Source organism: Pezoporus occidentalis, unplaced genomic scaffold (genome assembly GCF_034315485.1).
Source record: "Pezoporus occidentalis ecotype Australia unplaced genomic scaffold, CSIRO_AGI_Poc_V1 ctg12, whole genome shotgun sequence".
In the NCBI taxonomy this organism is placed as follows: Eukaryota; Metazoa; Chordata; class Aves; order Psittaciformes; family Psittacidae; genus Pezoporus; species Pezoporus occidentalis.
Window position 1 is genome coordinate 7,080,269 of NW_026912994.1, and position 19,292 is coordinate 7,099,560.

General features: G+C 41.1%; 1 protein-coding gene across 6 annotated transcripts in view; it reads left to right on the forward strand.

Moving 5' to 3' along the window:
* Window positions 1-19,292, forward strand: part of SEMA5B (semaphorin 5B) — a 283,614-nt gene that overhangs the window by 213,013 nt on the left and 51,309 nt on the right. For all 6 annotated transcript variants that reach the window (XR_009962448.1, XM_062607082.1, XM_062607079.1 and 3 more), the window contains 3 exons: window positions 3,023-3,158; window positions 6,805-7,012; window positions 9,137-9,344. Coding sequence is in view for 5 of the 6 variants with exons in the window: in XM_062607082.1 (XP_062463066.1) it covers window positions 3,023-3,158; window positions 6,805-7,012; window positions 9,137-9,344 (552 nt within the window). In the remaining variant the exon portion in view is untranslated. The remainder of the gene's footprint in view (window positions 1-3,022; window positions 3,159-6,804; window positions 7,013-9,136; window positions 9,345-19,292) is intronic.

Here is a 19,292-nt window from a genome sequence, read left to right on the forward strand (position 1 = left end):
AGGAAGTAGGTGTTTGGCCACCCTCATCCATCTTCCATGTTTTGTTTCTGCACTACCATTGCCAGTGTCAGCCAAAAGTGAGTCAGTGGAGAAGCAACCACAAAAAATAAACATGGCTGAGCTGTGCACCTTGACTGTGGACTTTGGGGAAAATCTGTCCTGGGATTGAAAGTAGCATTAGTAGTGCTCTAAAAACAGTTAGAGAATGTTAGCCAAATATCCTGAACATTAAAAGGGAACCTGGCTACTGCTTTTGGCAGTTGAGATTATACTGGGTTTTGTTTTGGTTTTTATTTTGTTTGTGAGGTTTTTTTCAATTAAGGAGGACTTCTATGCCCATAGTAATAATGTTTTAACTATCCGTTTTTCCGTTCATCCAGCCAAGAACAGAAGTTGAAAATGAGAAAATTATTAATAAATTGTATTATTTTTATCAAATTATACAATTAGTTTTTGGACTATGAGTGGGGAGACATAGGCAAGCTCTGGTTCTCTTCTGCTGTGTCTGTCTCCCAGGTTTAACATGAGACATGACAAGTGTTACCTGTCTCCTTTGGGTTACATTTAAGGCACTCTTCATACATTAGGGATGCACATTCTCTCTAGTATCTTCTGAGGACAATATAATATGTAACATTTGTTTAATTGAAGAAATAAGTTATTGATAATAGCTGAAGTTAGATCAAGGAGCATTTTGGGTCTACAACATGATGTTCTTTTGAGAGTTCAAAGAGAAAATGTTCCAATTTGTCATCTGACTGGAGAAATAATGGTAATTATTCTTTTAACTTCCACTGGGACTTACATTCTGCTGCATGAGCTCTGCATACCAAAGAGGGTTGCTGTATGCTCCAGTCCAAGTTTCTTTATAATCAAACACCAATGCATTGCAAAACTATGACTTGTTTGTTTGCTTGTTTAAAGGTATTCTTATTTTGGAAAATTAATTAATGTATTTAGGGTCATCTTATAACAAGGGGGTATTAGTGGTTATGGTAACACCCACATATAGACTTACTGTTTCATGTTATGTTATACCCAACTGCATCAGTGGGAAAGAGAGCTTTTTGGGGAAGCTGCTGATGAAATATTTAAGATGTTTTTATTAAAAATTTTCTGGGAGGTAGCAAAGACAACGTTAAAATCTCCTTGAACTTAACTTACTCTTTAAACCACCTAGTTAATCACAGCATGTAGGAGGTGGGAATAAAGGAGATTGCACCTCTCGCCAGGACAACAGGAGCCAGCTGCAAAAGTTGATGTCACTGGCTTGAGACTGGGATCCAGCTTTTCATAGTGAGGGATGGGAAATATGCCAGGCCACAGATGGAAAGGAAAACAGGCCACAGATTTAATGGAAAACCTCTTTCCTTTCTCCAGTATAGCAAAGGGAAAGGGCTAAATTACGGAGTCCTTATCAAGGCCCTAAAAATATAAATAAAAGAAATATTTTTGTTAGACTAGTGGGGTTATATTCTTTCTCTACCTTTTTTGTTTTATTTCTCATTCTCCCTTTTTTTTCCCATATGTGCCTCAAGGCATTTACTTGTTATCCATCATTAGCTTTGCCTTAAGAGCTGCCGTCTGTGAGCATGCACTGCGTCAGCGGTGTTCAGACAAAAGTGGAGAAAGGTTTGCCTGGTGTTGCTTTGACATGTTCAAAGTGAGCTATACCATCACTCCAGGGATGTAAGGGACAGGGGAGGGGCGGAGAATGGGAAGACAAAGTAGGAAGCTCTTCCTGATGTTGTACTGCTTGGAAGAAATATGCTGTGAAAGAATCTGTTCTTCTGCTTGCCAGCCTGAGATTGTGGAGCAAGGCTTTTTTTTTTTTGTGCAAGAGAGTGTAATTATTGGTTGAGTTTAAAAAATGTGTTCTTTTCAGAGAATTCAAATTGCTTTAATTAGCAGAAAGATACATACAGCAAAGCTTGGGTTATTTAAAAAGGCACTGTGACAAGTCAGTCTCTTGTGCTAGCCCTATTTTTAGTTTTATTCTGATATCTTTTTTTATGAATGTTGTTCTTTTTTTCTAAAAAAAAAAAAAAAAAGAAAAGCAGGGGGAAGGGGAGGGCAGGGAGCAGTTTTCAATTTTGGGTTACCACTTAGCACAGGTCTCTGTTTGGGCCAGCTTCCTTGAGGTACTCTCACTATCTGGGAAGTGCCCTCCGACCCTCTTGAGGCAAAAGGAGCTGAGCATGCTCAGGATCTTCCAAAAATGAGTCTCCATGACTGAAATGGAACAGCAAAGGCCAGCTAAAATGTGTGTGAGTCTGACTGGGCAGCAGAGCATCCTTAAAACAAATTCGGTTCCAAAGAGTCCTTTCTGCAGCAGCATTTCTGTAGCCATGCCTCCCCTGGCTGGTGCATGCATGGTGAATCGTGTGCCTGAGACAGATGCTATTCCCAGCTGGGAACACAAAGAAGTGAACTGTGATCATTGAAAACACGTATTAGCAAGGCCATTTTGCATGCTGAGCTGCTATAACAACCAGCCTGGTTCACAGTGTCACCCTTTCCCTTCCCCTTCATGCGTGTGCATATTTTATTTATGTATCTCATATATATATGTAAATATATATAAAATATCAGGGGATATATTTTATAGCTGAAGACTTCTGGAGCACGAAACAAAATTTCACCTTGTGAAACACCAAGAAATTAAAAATGAGGTTGTTTGTAATCAATAAAGATAGATGAGTTGTTAAAAAAAAAGTAAATACAACAAACACAAATAATCCATGCAAATTAAACTGTATTCACCTTTCTTGTCTGAACTGCTTCCGTGGCTCTTAAATCACAGACATTTTAAAACCAAGCTTAAAATTCATTCTCAAAATTGTCATGTAACCCCTCTGCATTTTACAATTTATTTATTTTTGCTCCCTATGAGATTGGTATCCCTGTACATCTACCTAGCAATTTACATGTATTTTATTTGAGTGGCGCTTGATGTTTCTTATGATGAAAATGTCAATGTTCTAATGATTAAATTGATTTTTTTTTTTCTCCCCTTTTCTAGAAACAGCATAGCTGCCTCAGCAGTGTGTGCCTTCAATTTGAGTGCCATTACTCAGGCATTTAATGGGCCTTTCCGTTACCAAGAAAACCCAAGATCAGCCTGGCTGCCAACGTTAAACCCCATCCCAAATTTCCAGGTATTGCTGCCCTTCACCTTACTTCAGTCCCTTTTGTGTTCTGTCACTCCAATGGGTTCATTTGTGAACATTTTTCCAGGTAGACCTATGGTGCAGATAAATTGAATTTCTCCACACTTATGAGTGTTTTAGTCCCTGGAAAGCCTTGCCACATGTTATTGGGACCCTGGGATTTGTGGCAAAAATGGAATGGCTTTACCAATAATAAGAATGTTCAGACTTTTTATAATACTGAATAATTTAAATCTCTGTTACACTCATCACTGACACTTGAACTCTGAGAATGTGATCCTCACAAAAGTACATAGAGACATGACCTCACCAAAACTGGTAAGGATTGAAAGCTGAAGCTGGACAAAGACAAACTAGAATGGAGACAACCTATATTTTTAAACAAGAAAGGTAATTAAACACTGTGACTGTGTTTTGATGTGATGAATTTTCCATCACTTGATAGGGCCCCTAAGGCTAACAGTGTTTCAGTGCAAGATGGATGTCTTTCCAAGAGAGAGTAGCTCAGCCAGAAGTTTTGGACATGTTGCAGCAGTAACTGGTGGAAAAGGACACATGAGGATGGTCATAGGTGTTCTGTCTCACCTTAAAAATCTTTAGTTTGATGAATGAGCAGCTTTCCAGGATTATCAGTTAAGGCCCATCTGAAAATTATAGAGCAACTTCAGTCACTTTATGTACAGATTCAGGCAGTGAGGTGCACACTATGCGTGTGACAGCCACGGTGAAACCAAGTCTTCTGAAGCATGAGCTGATTTTACAGCTGAGTTCCTTCCCACTTTGGAAATCCTAGGGAAGATGAACTCGTCTTTCTGTCCTCACTTCCCCATGGTGAATCCTTTCATCCTGATCGTGTGAATCTGGCTCTCCTTTATTATGGCGAAGGTGCTGAGGCTGCCTGCAAATGCCATCTGCCTTCAAGCTGCTGACGCCAGAGACCTTCCAAAAAGGACTCTGCAGTCACCCGAAATCACAGCAAGAGCAGATGGGAGACAGGTCCACAGTGCAAGCAGGGACATGCTTGGGTTCCTGCTGAGGAACCTGATTTCTTCCCCTGAATACCCTCATGGCACCTGAGGGGGGGGCTTCTGCCTGTATAAGGTGGAACAGGTTTGGGCTCTTGATCACCCCTCAGCTTGGTGCACTCAAAACCAAGAAACAAAGCTTCGCTGAAGGCCCAGCCATGCCAAACATGGCCAGGCTTTTTCCTTTCATTTTTATTTTTAATGTATTTTCATAATTATTATTTTTTTTAATTCTTATTTTAAAGGGAATATTAACGTTTACTAAGAACTGAGAATCAAGGTCTTTCTGTCCCTTGCGGGGCTAACCCATGAGGAACAGAAAAGGACTTTGGAAAGCATTTCCATGTCGCAAAAACTATCAGATAAAATGTGGAGTGCAAAGATTGCAGCAGCAACATGAAAGAAAATGTTCAGAGGAAAATAAGGAAAGGAAAAGGAGGTATGTGGCAGACAAAAGGAAGATTGCAAGAAGAGATTAAGATGTTTTTCAAGTACAGGAGGAACAAGAGGTCAGCGAAGGGCCTTCAGGAGATGACAAGGGTAATTTAGTGACAGAAGAGGCAGATATTGAAAAAAAATTAAATTATTTTTTTTGCCTCAGTGTTCACAAAGGAAGATGAGGGAAGAATGCCAAGGTTGTTTTGTTTTTTTTTCTTTCAAAGAGGAAGGAGAAATACCAAAGGCTATAGAGGATCAGGGCTATGCAGATAATCAGGATATTAGAACAAAATAAAACCAAACCAGAGGATGTGGTGTCAGCACACAGGCTGCCAATAGACCAAAAGAATTATCTGTGACTTGATGAGAACGGAAAAAAAAGCCAACAGTGACATTCAGTGACGCTCTAGAAACGAGAGTGAGTGGGGAGAAGAGCATCCAAAGCAAGACAGTAGTGTAAACCAGAAGTACTGGATACAGCAGAAGAGAGAGATAAAAATTCTTAAGAATGTGGGATGAGTCATGAGCTAAAAAGAGCCATTGCAATAGAAAAAAACATTAAAACCTACCATAAGGTGTCCCTGCCCACGGCAGGGGGGTTGGAACTAGATGATCTTAAGGTCCTTTCCAACCCTAACTATTCTATGATTCTATGATTCTATGATGTCTCCATAGTCTGGCTACTCGGGAAGATGTTTAAAGTGATAAAAAAGTGACCATGTTCATAAGTGATAGGAATTAGTATCACCCTGTTCACCTGGTTAACACAAGCTCCAAAATATTGTAGGCTTAGTACACCAGCCATTAGGATCCATATTTATTCTGTAAATGTGAGCTGAATTCCTGTCAACTCATTTTAGCACACTGGTAAGAGAAGTTTTGGATGGTGCACCCGAGAAAGGTAGCCGCCCTGCAGAGCTGCTTCGATGCATATCAAGAGTATGCACATGGGATATTTGTACACTGTAGCTGGAGTGCTGTAAATTAACATCCTAATATGCTGCATACTAACTTCTCTTCCATGGAAAGCCAAAACACCTGAACCCAAAATGGAGAAAAAGAAATCTGTGGGGGTTTTGTCTAATGAAATTACTCGAGCATGAGCATCGCTTAGTGAGAAGTGAAGCTCTCCATGGACTGAGTATGGGATTCGGCAGGATTGCTAATTGTAGCACTGATTCCCACGGCCTAGAGCAAGATAAATAACCAGTCACCCATCTTTCTTCTGGAGTAAAGAATTGTCTGCCCATCATGCAGGGCATGGTGGGGAAGAGTGAAGATCCAGCCCTGGCTACTGACATGGATCACAAAACTGCATGGAGAGTTTAATCTTGCATCGGCTTTTGAAAATGCTGAATTCTAGAGATAAGTGTGAGGTAGAAACCCAGGTTTTAAAATGCACTATCCACCTGATAAGACTTATGATGCTATTTAAAAGACACGAGATGAGCTCTCTACTTCTTCCCTGTTGTGGATGGACAAGGGCACCGAGTCCTATTTCAGTACACTTCTTGGTGCTCAAAGATGTATGGACATGGCTTCATCTGCCATTTGCTATGAGCATAGAAGAGCTGCATGTGGGAAGGTGGGAGCTAGTGGCTCACCTGCCTTGCTTCAGATTAAACCAGAGGGGTCTATTCAAATGGCAGCACATCAGAGAAAATCATCGTGGTGAGTTGATTTCTTTGACACAAAACCAACCCATTTTTCAGGGGTTTTAACCTCCAGGTTTTGTGCATTGTACAGACTCAGGTGCCAGGTAGACCCTGAAGATTATTTGAAATACTTAAAGGCTTCATCACCATGAAAACTTTCCACTGCTGTCTTTAAATCTTTCTACAGCTAATTTTAATTCTTTTTCTCCTTGGTTCGTTAATGCCTTTTGCCCTTCTGGTTTGCTGGCTGCAGGGTATCCCAGGGGAGTGAAACACCACATTGCTGGTCTGTGGACTAGCTGTGAGAAACTTTTTTAAAGAGTAGGCTACAGGCTAAAGCTAAGCTAAGGACCTGTGGTAAGGCTAAGAGCCTGATTCTGTGACCCTCACACAGACCCACCTTCCCAGTAAATCAACAGGACATGGGGGGCGTTCCAGAAGAATTTCAGGGTTTGGTCTTGGGATGCTGAAGCGGGGAGAAAATGCAGGTGCTGAAGTTCAATCTTCTATGTTTAGTGTGGGACGCTGAATGATGAGAGTCCTAACGAGAACCTGACAGAGAGAGTTCTGCAGGATGCACAGCGCTTATTCCTGATGAATGATGTCGTGCAGCCAGTGACTGTAGATCCATACGTGACTCAGGACAGCATTCGATTTTCCAGACTCGTGGTTGATATTGTTCAGGGGAAGGATACTCTCTACCATGTGATGTATATTGGAACAGGTAAGAGCATCAGGGCTTAAGAAAGCTCCCTCCCTCTCGTAGACCTAGCAACCCTGGGAGCCCAGTTTTGACACCATTACACAGTTGTCATTTGATATCATTTCAACACAAAATTGCGTGGAAGTTAGTTTGCATAAGTAAATTTAAAAGCAGGATGGAGGACTTGAGGCACAGTCCCAAGTGAACAGACCTACATTGTGGTTAAAAGCAAAAATAGCGTTTTCCTCCCTTATGTAAAAGCATGTTTCAGCTAGTCAGGTTAATACATTACAATGGAGAAGAGCAAAGGTTGCTGCTCTGTGCTTATGTGCATGTAGGTTGCCTCTCTGTGCTATGACATACTCATCTCTAAATAAGCAATAATAATACTAAAATCCAGGCTTGCCCAAGGTTTTAATTATGTCATTCTTTGCACTTCCATGTGCCTACTGGTGTATGACTCCCAGTGCTTTCAGGAATGGGAATGCATTGAAATGTAATGCAGATGGGGAAGCTGAGGCAGGGTTTTTTTTGTGGTAGCATAGAGAGTCTGTGGTAGAATTAACTAAATGATTTAGTCTCTTTATTTCTACCTCCATCCTCTAATTAACAGGATTGCCTCTTCTGAAAAGTGTAGATATCTTGGATAAAGGGAAGATGCTGGAGAAGGACAAAGTGTTATAAATGGTTGTCTTAGCCCATATTCATACTAATGATAGAGGTTAAATTAAATAGTTTGATTAATCAGAGCATATGGCCAGCCTCATGGGTATAAAGTTGTTATCCTCTATTGCAGAACCTTTGATTTTAGAGTAAGATGGATTGCCTCCCTAAGTGTTACTTTAATCTCACATCTGAATGCAGAGTCATTGCCTCATAATCATGTTACCACCTTCCAGGACTCTGTCATAATTTATCTAACTTTTACCACCACTTACTTCTAAAGTGATCATCTTGGATGTGTTCTAGTAACATTCTCACTGTGGGAGCCTCTATGGCCATTGATTATGATAAGAATGTACTTAAATGAAAATACAGCATGGTTCTGCTATTTTGATATCTTGATATTTTAAGTGAGGAGTCCCACCTACAAAGCCTAAGAGAAAGCCAGGGTACTTTCTGCCTCATATCATTTGTGTAGAAAGGTCCACTGCCATAACCTTGTCTTCTTATTTGTGTTTCCTTTCTGGCCCTGGTTAGAGGTGACTGAAGAGTAAACTCTGCAGGACCTGAAATATTTAAACCAGTAAAATGCTGCAGAGGAGACAGTCCTCCCTAGGGGCAGCCCTGAACACAAACCTAGTCTTGAAACAAAATGAGCCCATTGGGCCTCAGTCTTGTTGCACACTTAAGGCCCTCCCAAGTGAAGGAGAAGCATCTCATGGCAGCCAACCCCAGCACTATAAATTGCTGAGCATTGGCAACAATATAGAAGTGACCGGGATAGAAAGATTAAGCTTCAGGAACAATTGAGGCTGACAGACCTCTTTGGGGTTTTAACAAAAAATAATGTGGCTACCCCCTTTTCCCCAGCATAAATCTCCCACAGTTTGTCAGATCTTTGAATTGTTTAGGTAAGAGCACTGTGAAAACAAACATATATGTTTTGCTGTATGCACTGTTTATGCCATAACATCTTGTCAAGCTGGCAAGATGGCTTCTTCCAGGAAGAGGCTCAATTAGATCCATGACCCATGCAGTCATTACCGAGGCCTCTCTGATTTCCAGCAGGGCTTCTGCCTCTGTTGTCATTTGTCATGGCATCAAATCACACTGATCTGCTCTGTAAACCCAAAGAAATACAAACTCAAGCCACCAGAAATGATCCCTGCTGTCTCAGGTCACCTTGTTGTATAACTCACTGGTGGTGGGACCAGACTCTTTTCTTCCTTCGTGCTACAACACTTTCCAGATGGTTCACATTTTTCTGGGTTCCCGTTAAAACACACAGGCAGTTTTTGTAATGTCTGAGAACTGCAGGGATTGTAAGAATGTAGGAACTCTCTCTACCAATGGGAGGGGGTGACCAAAACTAAGTTTAAAGCAGGTGTGTAAAGATGACATTGATATTTTACTCTTTAGGCAAGTATGAAATGAAGTCAATGCCTCCAAGGTTTACTTGTGCCTTGTTTCTTGTTCTGTTAGAGCATGGCACCATCTTGAAGGCCCTTTCTACCACTAACAGGAGCCTGAGGAGTTGTTATTTAGAGGAAATGCAGATCCTCCCTGATGGACAACAGGAAGCAATCAAGAGTCTTCAAATCCTGCACAGCGACAGGTCACTCTTTGTGGGCTTAAATAATGGAGTGCTAAAAATTCCTCTGGAGAGATGCTCCATGCACAGAACAGAAGGGTAAGCAAATTTACAGCTCTGATATATTCCACTTCAGGTTAAAAAGAAAGGCACCAGGGAAACACCTTCCAGTCTGATTCAGTTAGGAGGCTTTTTTTCATTACTACAAGACAAAAGGCACTATTAAAAGTACATTTTCTGATAGATACAATCAAGACAGGAGCAATGAGAATGAGCACTATTTTTTTTCTGGTAAAAATTAATTAGCCCTCATCAGAAATTAATTGTACATTTACCCAAGAAGGGCTTGCAATACTTCTTCTTTTTTTTTTTTTTTTAACTTGACATTTCACTGTTGCTTTTATTAAATCCATGTGTTTTGCTGGTGGTTCTTACTGGCAGTATGGCTGCAGGTTTCTGAATTTGGGTTGCAGCCAGCCTATCCTGGCTTATCCGAGTGATCACCTTTCAAATGTCTGATGAGGCAGGTCTGAGCTGTGTGGCAACTTGTTAATGTTTTTGGAAACCAATAGCTCATGTCAAGTATGTGTGACACCTCTTACACCTGGGTAGATTCTGTGCCTTGATTGTACCTTTCAAAGGGAGTAGGAAAAAAAACATTTTTTAAATTGTCAGCATTGGCTCCAGAGCAGTTTTCCACCCAGAAATGTGTGTAGTAGGTTTCTGCATCCAAATGCTGTTCCTCCATTTAAACAGATGAAAGAGTGCAATACCAACTGATTGAGACAAATCAAATAATATCCCTGAGTTTGTAGTGTGGTCTGCTGCAGGTAATTGCTTGTGCACATCTCATAACAATACTCCTCCTTCTCCTCTCTTGCTTTTGCTTTCCTCAGTGTGAGTTTTGTCTGAAACTGATGCCCTCTGTTTTGTTAGCAACATCTAAATGGTTTCCCTCTTTCGTGGCCTACTGCAGGATGTCCCGGTTCTCTAGCCAAGAAAGAAAACCCTGGCATAGAAAATGTCGCCATCATTTTATTTTCAGAGTTATCTGTCAGCTTGTACTAAGTTGATGTTTATCTGAGTATAAAAATGCCATCTCTTTCTATTTTCAGTGAATATCTTAATTGTCCCTCTCAGAAAATATAACTTGGTCATTACTGCAAGTTTGACACAGAATTGTTTAATGTGTAAAGGTTTAGTTGCTTATATAGACAGGCTGACACAAAAGCGTTTAGTAAGAGAAAGAGAACCACAGCTGGAAAATGCCATCCTGTCCTCACAGCCCTTAAAAGTGGAGATTAAAAAAAGGCAGGACATACAGCTGTCTTCTTCAGGCTACCCTGGAGAGTGTCAATTAGAGAATATTTATGTGGTTATGCACATCCAGTTTCAAAAGAAGTGAGTCCTTTCTTTTCTTTTTTTTTTCCTAATCTTGAGTTTGGCTTTCCAGTAATTTATAAATCATGTCCCAGTTTCAGCCTGCATAAGTACTTTGCCTGACACTTCCTTTAAAACTCAAAACAGTGGAGGTTTCCTCAACTGCCTAAAAATGGGACAAGCAGGGAAAAAGCAGCTGCAGCTGAGGATACCTCACAGGAGCACCATCTATTTAGGACTTGAGTGCTGCAGGGCAGTCCCCTGCTAGTATAAGCTTATCACAGCAAAACAAAAACCCAGCTCCAAAGAGGTTTCCTTGTCTGCTGGTGGCCATAAGCAGCCTTTATGCATTGCATGGCACAGAGTCCTGGCTGAAATTACTGGGAAACTTGTGTACCAATGCTGTTTTTCTAAAACAAACTTGCTAGGGGCATTTTTCAGTGAAATAAGGAAGTGGCCCGGCTGTTTTGGGGATGGAGACTCAGCCTCTGCCTCTACTGACTAGTTTCATGAGACTTTTAAGCAATTTAAGGCAGCCACTGGGCAATACTAAAGTACACGAGATAAGGTCTCCTGTCGATATGGTGAGTGCATATGTTAAGCAATGTGGGAGGTCAGAATTTGTTGAATTCTGGTGCTGGCCACATAATGTACATTGCAATGGATCCTTTGCCCTGTGGCTGAATCATGTGGAAAGAAACTGCATTTGAAAAAGAAGGTGGGGAAAAAAAGAAGAAAACTGAGGAAAGCAAGAAAGGCCATCATTTATTTATTTGTTTAAAAGGTTGTTTGTGATATTATTTTTTAAGCTTGGCTTTTATTTTGGTAGGAAATTAATTAACTGCAAATTTTCCAGCTGCAAATGTTGGAACCCTTTTCCCCTTAGCATCCTGGCTATGTAGGTGATAAGTCAACTTGGCCTTCTTCGCATTTCTTTCAATACTGAACTGCATCGAGAAGGATGTTTTAATTTCCTCCAGTGCATTCCACCTGGCACTTCTCCTGGGCTGTGATTTATTGCTTATTGTTGTGTCTATGTTTAATACATGCCGATATACAGCCACCATGGAAGGAAGGGCTCCCACCCCTACAACACCCCCTGCTTACTTTTTTGTCACGCTGTGACTTCTTGAATGGCCTCCCAGAAAAGCCCTGGTTTCAGCAGTTTCTATAATGCAGTCGTTTTGATGGGGGCTCAAGAAGCTTGGAGGTGATGGAGAATTTGCACCTCCCAGGCAGGAATACCACAACATTGTTTGTTTTCTTTGGCTCTGCCTTATGTTATCAGGAAACTTTGCAGGTTTTTACACCCTGGGGGCTGATGTGGGTTTGTGCTTGCTGACATAGAGCTCTTGACTTCACCAATGCTTTCTCATGGAGCTCTTGACTTCACCCTGCCTTCTCACTTCTCCCTGGAACAGTCGATCATGTATTGAGAGAAAATTGATCCCGGCGTTGATCTCCTCCAGTGATATTGTCTGCTGTGTTGCTTTAAAACCTTGGGTACTAAGGCTCAGAAATGGGGCAGAGGAAAAAGCAGACGGAAAGGGAAAAAGTTTTCTGCAATCTCCTTTACTGTTTGTTTATGACATGGCACCAATTTAATCTCTTAAATGGTGACCAGTAACTCAGCCCCATGTCTTGATGTGCTTTGTTGACCCAATGTATTTCTAGGTGTGTGAACAATGTTTTTTGTGTGTGCACACTGGCTTGTCTCAATCTGTCTTTTCAGAACAGCCAGTCTTAGCAACAGGGCAACTGGAAGACATCTGTAATGTCAGCTGCCCAAATTTACAGGCTGGACTTGGTTGCAGGCACCTTGCTGTGCGTGTGTGTTTTCCTGTTGTGCTTCAGTGCTGCTGTTCCCAACTGTAGCTGGAGACTATTAGGAAGATGTCCAATGCGAGCAGATCTTACAAGCCCTTTGAACATGCTGTTTGTTTTGAAGGATGCTTTGCAGGGGGGTAGCTTGGCTGTGCTTGCTGGTGGATTTTGCATGGTTTTGAAATCTTTGTAACCTCCCTGTAATTTTAAAATGAGCTTGGATTTTTACCTCAAGTTGCCCCCAGGCTCTGGGGAGAGATATCACGAGAGCCAGCACTGCAGTTTTATCACTGACAACCACCATATCTGTAGAATGTGTCTGAACAAAACCCTGAATCTGAATTTTAGAGAGGTGCAAGCTTCTGCTGTGGAGCGTTATTTTCAGGTGGGGTCTGTCTGTAGAGGCAGTTTAGTAATTTTTTCAAAAGGTGGGGTGAGATTATTAATTTTAGGAATTCCAATCAAACAGGAAAATGAGCTGGTTGTTGCAGGGAACACTCTGTGATCTCTTTGTATTGCGCCTTTACAGCGTCAGGTCTGTGGACCTCTGAGCAGGCAGAAACCCTGAGGCAGAAACACCACTGAAGTCATTTTGTAGCCATTGTTTGATTACACATTCAAATAAGGAAAAGGAAATGTGTTTGGAAAGGAGATCAGCTCTTGAATATACTCTTGAATACCCACGTTTTCTGCTCTCCTGGTCCTGAGCAGTCATGTTACTATTCTTCCTCCCTCCAGTTTTCTGTATAAAATTTGCAGTTTGTATGATGCAGGTTGCAATTTTGGGATGTACGCTGTGGTTGTGAGAAAAGTTTGGCTTGCCTGTCCTCTTCCTGCCATGCTGTGCTCAAATGTAGTTATCCATCAGGTTGTGTGAGTGCCACCTCAGGTCAGCCTCATGCCGGTGAAGACTCTCCTGCTTCCAAGGCTATGTGGAGAGCCAGTTCCTCTTGCATGCAGCTATGACATGTTCTCATTTGAACTCCGCCTGCTTTGTTGACCCAGTTGCAGAGAGTTTGCTGTTGATTGATGCTGAGTTTTTGCCCTCCTTCTTGGACTAAATTCTGCCATACACCCCTCCAGCCATGATGCTTAATGCAAAGCTAGCAGAAATGGCTCAGCTGATAAGTACTCTGATTTGCTGACTTGAGATCTGTCTGAGAAACACAATTCACCTCTAAATAGCTCTGGGCCAGTGATCAGTCAACTAAGTACACATAAGTGAGTAGCTCCTGAAATGGCTTCAGGGATTTTTTGGAAGAAAAGGGTCAGCAGCTGCAGTAAAGGAGCAGAGTTTTCTGCCCTCTTTTTCTCTCCAAAGTGCAAACCTGGAGCTTCAAGCACGGTCTGGATATCATGTCCACACTACGCTTTAAGGAGGTTAAGATATCACACAAAGGATTGCTTTGGTTATTATGATTTTGTTATTTTCTTTACTCCTTATATGGTGCAAAATGCTCTGTAACAAAGGAATGAAACACTTGAATTTAGGATTGCAAAACCAGAATTGCAAGATTACCAGATTTCAGGAGTAAAACTGTTATGGAACTTAATTGGAAGAATAATGAAGTCTGGGTAGAGATCTAAATGTTTCCTATTTGGGGGGAAAGAGTGAATTGAATATGGGCTGGAAATCCTCTGACCTCTTCATCAGAACGACAGTAGTTCTTCGAAGGACAAACAAGGAACTGTTGTTGGGTAAAAAGCACAGGAGAGAATATGTTAGAAGAAGCAGGGAAGGGAACAAAGCAGAAGCTGTTCAGTGGAGCCCAGCATCCAGTAGATTGCTGAGGAAATGCTGAGGAAACATTGATGGCTAGATTGTTCATCAAAGACTTTGAAGATCCAGCCCCTCCTTCTGAGTTGAGACCGTTGAAAATCTGGCCCAGATTTTGTTTTGAAAATCTTCTCCCAGAGAGTTTTTAAAAATGTCCAGTGTTTGCCTCTATTTAAAAATAGAGGCAAAAGGAAAGGTATGAAAATGTTGTGATAAAGCTTAATAATTAATTTCCATCTGTTTTGGCTGATATGGCCTCTCCAAAATTTAGGGAATTAGTTATTGTACCACCAGTAATGTTGAAAAGCTTTGGAAGACTTCATAGGCAAAAAGGAGAGTGCTCAGCCCAATGTTTTGTCATCCACAGTATCCAATAATATATCAGAATAAATCACTAAACATCTGGTTTGGCATTCTGGTTGCATTTAAGTAAATAGCGAGACTCCCACTGATAGAGAATGAAGACATCAAAAGGAACGATGCTTTTGGAAAGAATGAAGTTTGGTAGATTAAATGGATCTGTGTTCTTTAAATAGAAGTACAAAATTATACTGTTTTCTATATCCTGAAAACACATTTACATCTGCTGTAGCAGGCAATTACTCCCATTTTCTTTTATGTAGCTGTTTATATGTGTAAAGTTAAGCACATCCACGCTATTTACAGGATATGGACTTCTAAAATTCAAGGGTATGGTACAGGTCTAAGAAACCTGGATTTCAGGATAGCAGTCGAAGAGCTTCATTTGAATGGTCTGGGAAAGGGATGTGACCGCATGTGTCTGAAATTGGAGAAAAAAGAAGGCAAGGGTAAGCGGTAATGCAGTGAGCAGGGGCATGTTTCCAGTAAGATGCCAGAGAGATTGGTTTTCAGTTTCATCTTATTTGACATTATCTTTAATGGCATGGAAGAAAGAAAATAGCATACTTTGTAGATGGCATTTAAGTATGAAGGAATCACAAATAACAGTGAGGAGAGAAATGCAATGTGGGGCCAGTAGGGAAACCAGCAAGAGGCTGAGTTTGAGAAATAAGCTGGTGCTGAGATTGCTGGTTTTTGCATCACTAAAAAAGAGAGAACACAGGATGAAAGAGTGGAAAGGGGCTCTGCTCTGAACAAGATGAATTATTAAAGTTTTTCCTATTTCTATCAAATGCTCAAACCAGTGACATGCTTTACATTTATTTCAAGCTGCCTGCACACTTCTAACTCCAAACCATGTAAGTTGCCCTATATGAATGGTCCTGTGGCAGAAGGAGAATTTAGAAGCAGAGAGTCCAGGTCTATGTGACTCTTGAAACAGATGGTCACTTCAGAAAAAGCCAAACAAAATCAGCTAATTTTGGGGCTCACTGCCTTTCGTCTCCTTACTATCATGACTATGTAGTCAATTTGTTCGGGGGGGGGCCTTGAATTTCCTAGGAGGGAGGAAGAAGCAGGGAGATTGAACATGCTGAGGGCTTTAGTTTGCTTCTTATTTTTAAAGCATACTGCCAACATGACTTAGCTCTCAAGATTGGGAACAGTTTAGGTTATGGATCCTTTTACCTCTAGCAGGCTGACTTTAGGCTAACTCAGATCAATGATGTCTAGAAGTCATTACCATCTGATGCCTGCTAGGTTCACTATGTGAAATTAGTTTCAGCACAGTGGTGACTGACAGGAAAGCAGGTAGTTTTCTTGGAATGTGTTATGTTAGGATGACATTGATGCTATTATTATACAAACAAGATTAATGACTAAAGCTACCAGCAAGCCCCAGGGCAGATATCCATTGTATCTGTCAATTCTTGCAATTTGCTACTATTAGGTCATAAGATTTGTATTCTAGGCAATGGCCATATTAAATGACATGGCTCCTGATGCAGGGTCTACAGTCTTACTGCTGTGATGGCTGGTTTGCTTCATGTCTCAAGCTTCTGGGCAGCATTTGCAGTGTAAAACTCAAATGGGTCCAGTGTTAATGCTGGCTGAATATATTGCTACAGACGCATCATCAACTTTTTATGAGATGTGCTGTTTTACCTATTTGGGGAGGAGGAAGTATCTGGAGGCAGAGCAAACTTGTTGGTTAAGTTTAAAATTTAAGTACACGTAAGTACATAAAATATTTATTAGTTGTAGAAATACATAATGTTGTACTGTCTGGGGTCTTTTACATGTCAAAATACCCAAGTACTGTAGACCTATGGGAACACTCCAGTCTGCAAAGGAGTAGGGCTGGAATTCAAGTATATCCATTTACATGAGTGATGTCCCTTGTTAAAAAGTGGAATGGACGTTGTTTGATGGCGTATTTATCACTACATGGAAGAAAACAATGGAAAGTATGCTGCCATTTTTTCCCTTATTCAATGCTGAATAGCCCTGCAGTGGACAAGAGATGTGTTAGATCCTCAGGGTGTAGTAGGTGGTCTAATACTTATTTGCCTTTTCCACATACATTAACCTACAAAAGCTCTGTCTAGTTCAATCTATATCTTGTTGAGCAGAAAGTAATCATCCGGAGTTTAACAAAATCCAGCTTGCACAAAGCACCTGATGAATATGGATTACTTTGTGCAGCCTGAGTGACAACTGTGGACTGTTTCCAGGTTTCTTCATCATCTCTCACGTTTCTTTCTAAGTTTTCTGCCTTTGCAGCTTTCTTTCCCTTCCTAAATTCCTTTTTTTTGCATAGTTTATGTTTTTAAATCATCAGCATCTTGCAGTAGCTAAACCTGCTTGTGTCTCTTGCAGTGGATTTGCTCTTGCCTACACCAGCCTTTCTCATCTATCCACCTACACCAGCAGACTACAGGAATTTGCCATGTTCACACACAACTCTCAGATCTGCAGCCACAGAACAGAAACACAGGAGCAGAGCACACCGTAATCTGACAGCTGCCTCCAGACACTGACTGACACAGGGCAAAGACAGGGAATAACACTTGAGTGCACTGATTTGCCCTAGCTGCCTTTCCAAAAGGGTGTCTAGTCCCCCCTGCCTCTTTCCATATGACAGCCTTGGGAGGCATGTGTTCTTAAGGCTCAAAAGTATTGTGCTTTGTAATCCAGACAAACATGCCCCACATTCAGGAATTCTTCTGGCCATTTGTTTCATTAGGGCTTTAATAGTATCGGAGTTTTCATGTGGATAACTGATCCCATCACTGGTAGTCAGAGGCCCTCTGTACTTTTGGTTTTAATAGAGGTCAGTTGTGTTTGGCACAGTGACAAGAGTTTCTAATAGTGTTTGTGGAGGAACACTTATTCATTTTTTTTAATAACGTGCTTTACTGATGTAAACATAAATCCAGATTTAATCGGAATTTTTCTTGGGGTGGCATTAATCTTCATATTTGAATAAATGCAGTGTTGTTTTATTTCACAGCTTTAAAAACAAAAATAAACACCTAGCCAATAAAGAAGTCACTGTTGCTAAAAGATGATGGAATGGGATGTCAGAAAGTAAGAAATTGAATAGTTTGTTGTGTAGATTGTGCAAGGCCATAATCTATAAACCACAATCGATTAAAGTGATACTGAAAATGGTAGGGCAGGAGGTGAAAACTACCAAGCCAAGGTCTCTGATTTGGAAAGGAAAATGAGATGAAACAGCCTCTGAAAATCCTCTGTGCCCTGCTTCTTTCAAATAAGTTGCATGTGTTTGGCTCATAAATGGACTTCAGTTTTAGAGGTTGTTTACACCATGGTTTTAATTTATGCATTCAAAACAAATCATGTGCAGAGCAGCAATCACTGATCCTAAGCATGTGTGGGTGATAAATTACACACACACACAACACACACATTTCAGCTTCTCTGCCTCTGTGTCCAATATCAAATGCCAAAAAAACAAACCTTGTCCAGTTTAACAGCAACTGCAGCCCGCACTGTGGTGGTACCTGTGAGCTGTAGTATGCTTTTCCTGAATAGTGCCCTGCTCCACAGATAGCCCCATGAATTGCTTCTGAAGTACATGGCTACTTGTCTTGTAGAAAAGGCAGTAGCATCTGGCACGGAATACGTTGTATTCACCAGCTGAGAAATGAAGCTGCTACTTGACCAGCGTCTGACTAAAGCAGCTCAGTTCCACTTGGCTTCTCTTCTCAGTGGGGAAAGATAATGGATTTGTACAGATCACTAACTCATCTCTGCAGTTTGAATTTTTAAAGGTATCAAAATTAGAGGGATTGTTTGAACGTCTGGTGCTTTTTTCCCCTTTCTAATCTTATTTTTTTTTAAGCCATGAACATCCTTTTGATTCTTATTATTCTGTTTTCATGACATTTGGTTTTAGGGAAGACAGAAGTCTGCTCTTCCTTGCACAGGCTTTTGAGGTTGTCAGTATTTATGATTTGGTTCGCTGGAAGCTAATATGATTATTTGTTTAGTTCATCCCCTCTGCAGGTTGATAGCAACGGGACAGTAAGCTAACCTTGTTTGCCAAGCACAGCCTCATGATTGCAACTAACAGACACAGCTAAAACCCCCTTACTGCTTGCAAAGTGTTGTTCCCTTAAAGTTAAGTGCTTGAAGAGTGCAACAAACTGTGAAATTCTGAGGTCTTATTCCTCAAAAGGTCAAGGTGATCTCCTGTGCTGCCCATGCTCCTGAGATGCTGAGTACAAATGAGTGTTGCTCAGTGCCTTACAAGATCAACCTTATAAATGTTTTCACTGCACCAGTTGGTAGTGCTACTATCTCTGTGTCTCTAATGAACTACCTGGTGATGCCCATGGGGGTTTTAAAGGGCTAGGTCCTATGGCAGTTATCTCCTTGGCAAACATGATGGTCACTACAGTTTCAAACTCATCAGCAAAAATGCAGACCCATTTCCTGGTGCAGTGGCAGGGTTTTGTGAGTAGTTTGGGAACAGAGCTTCTCAGTCTTCGGGGCTAGAGCCCTGGCTCTGCAGATCACCACATCCTGTCATTTCTTCCCTATTTGCTTTTAGTCATCAAAAAGGAGTGAGAAGGGGGTAAATGAAAAGAGAGGGAATGAAAACTGTGAGAGCAAGCACATCCTGGCAGATGAGAGAAGCAGAGTTCTTAAGTGTGAATGCTCTGCATGACAGTTTTGTG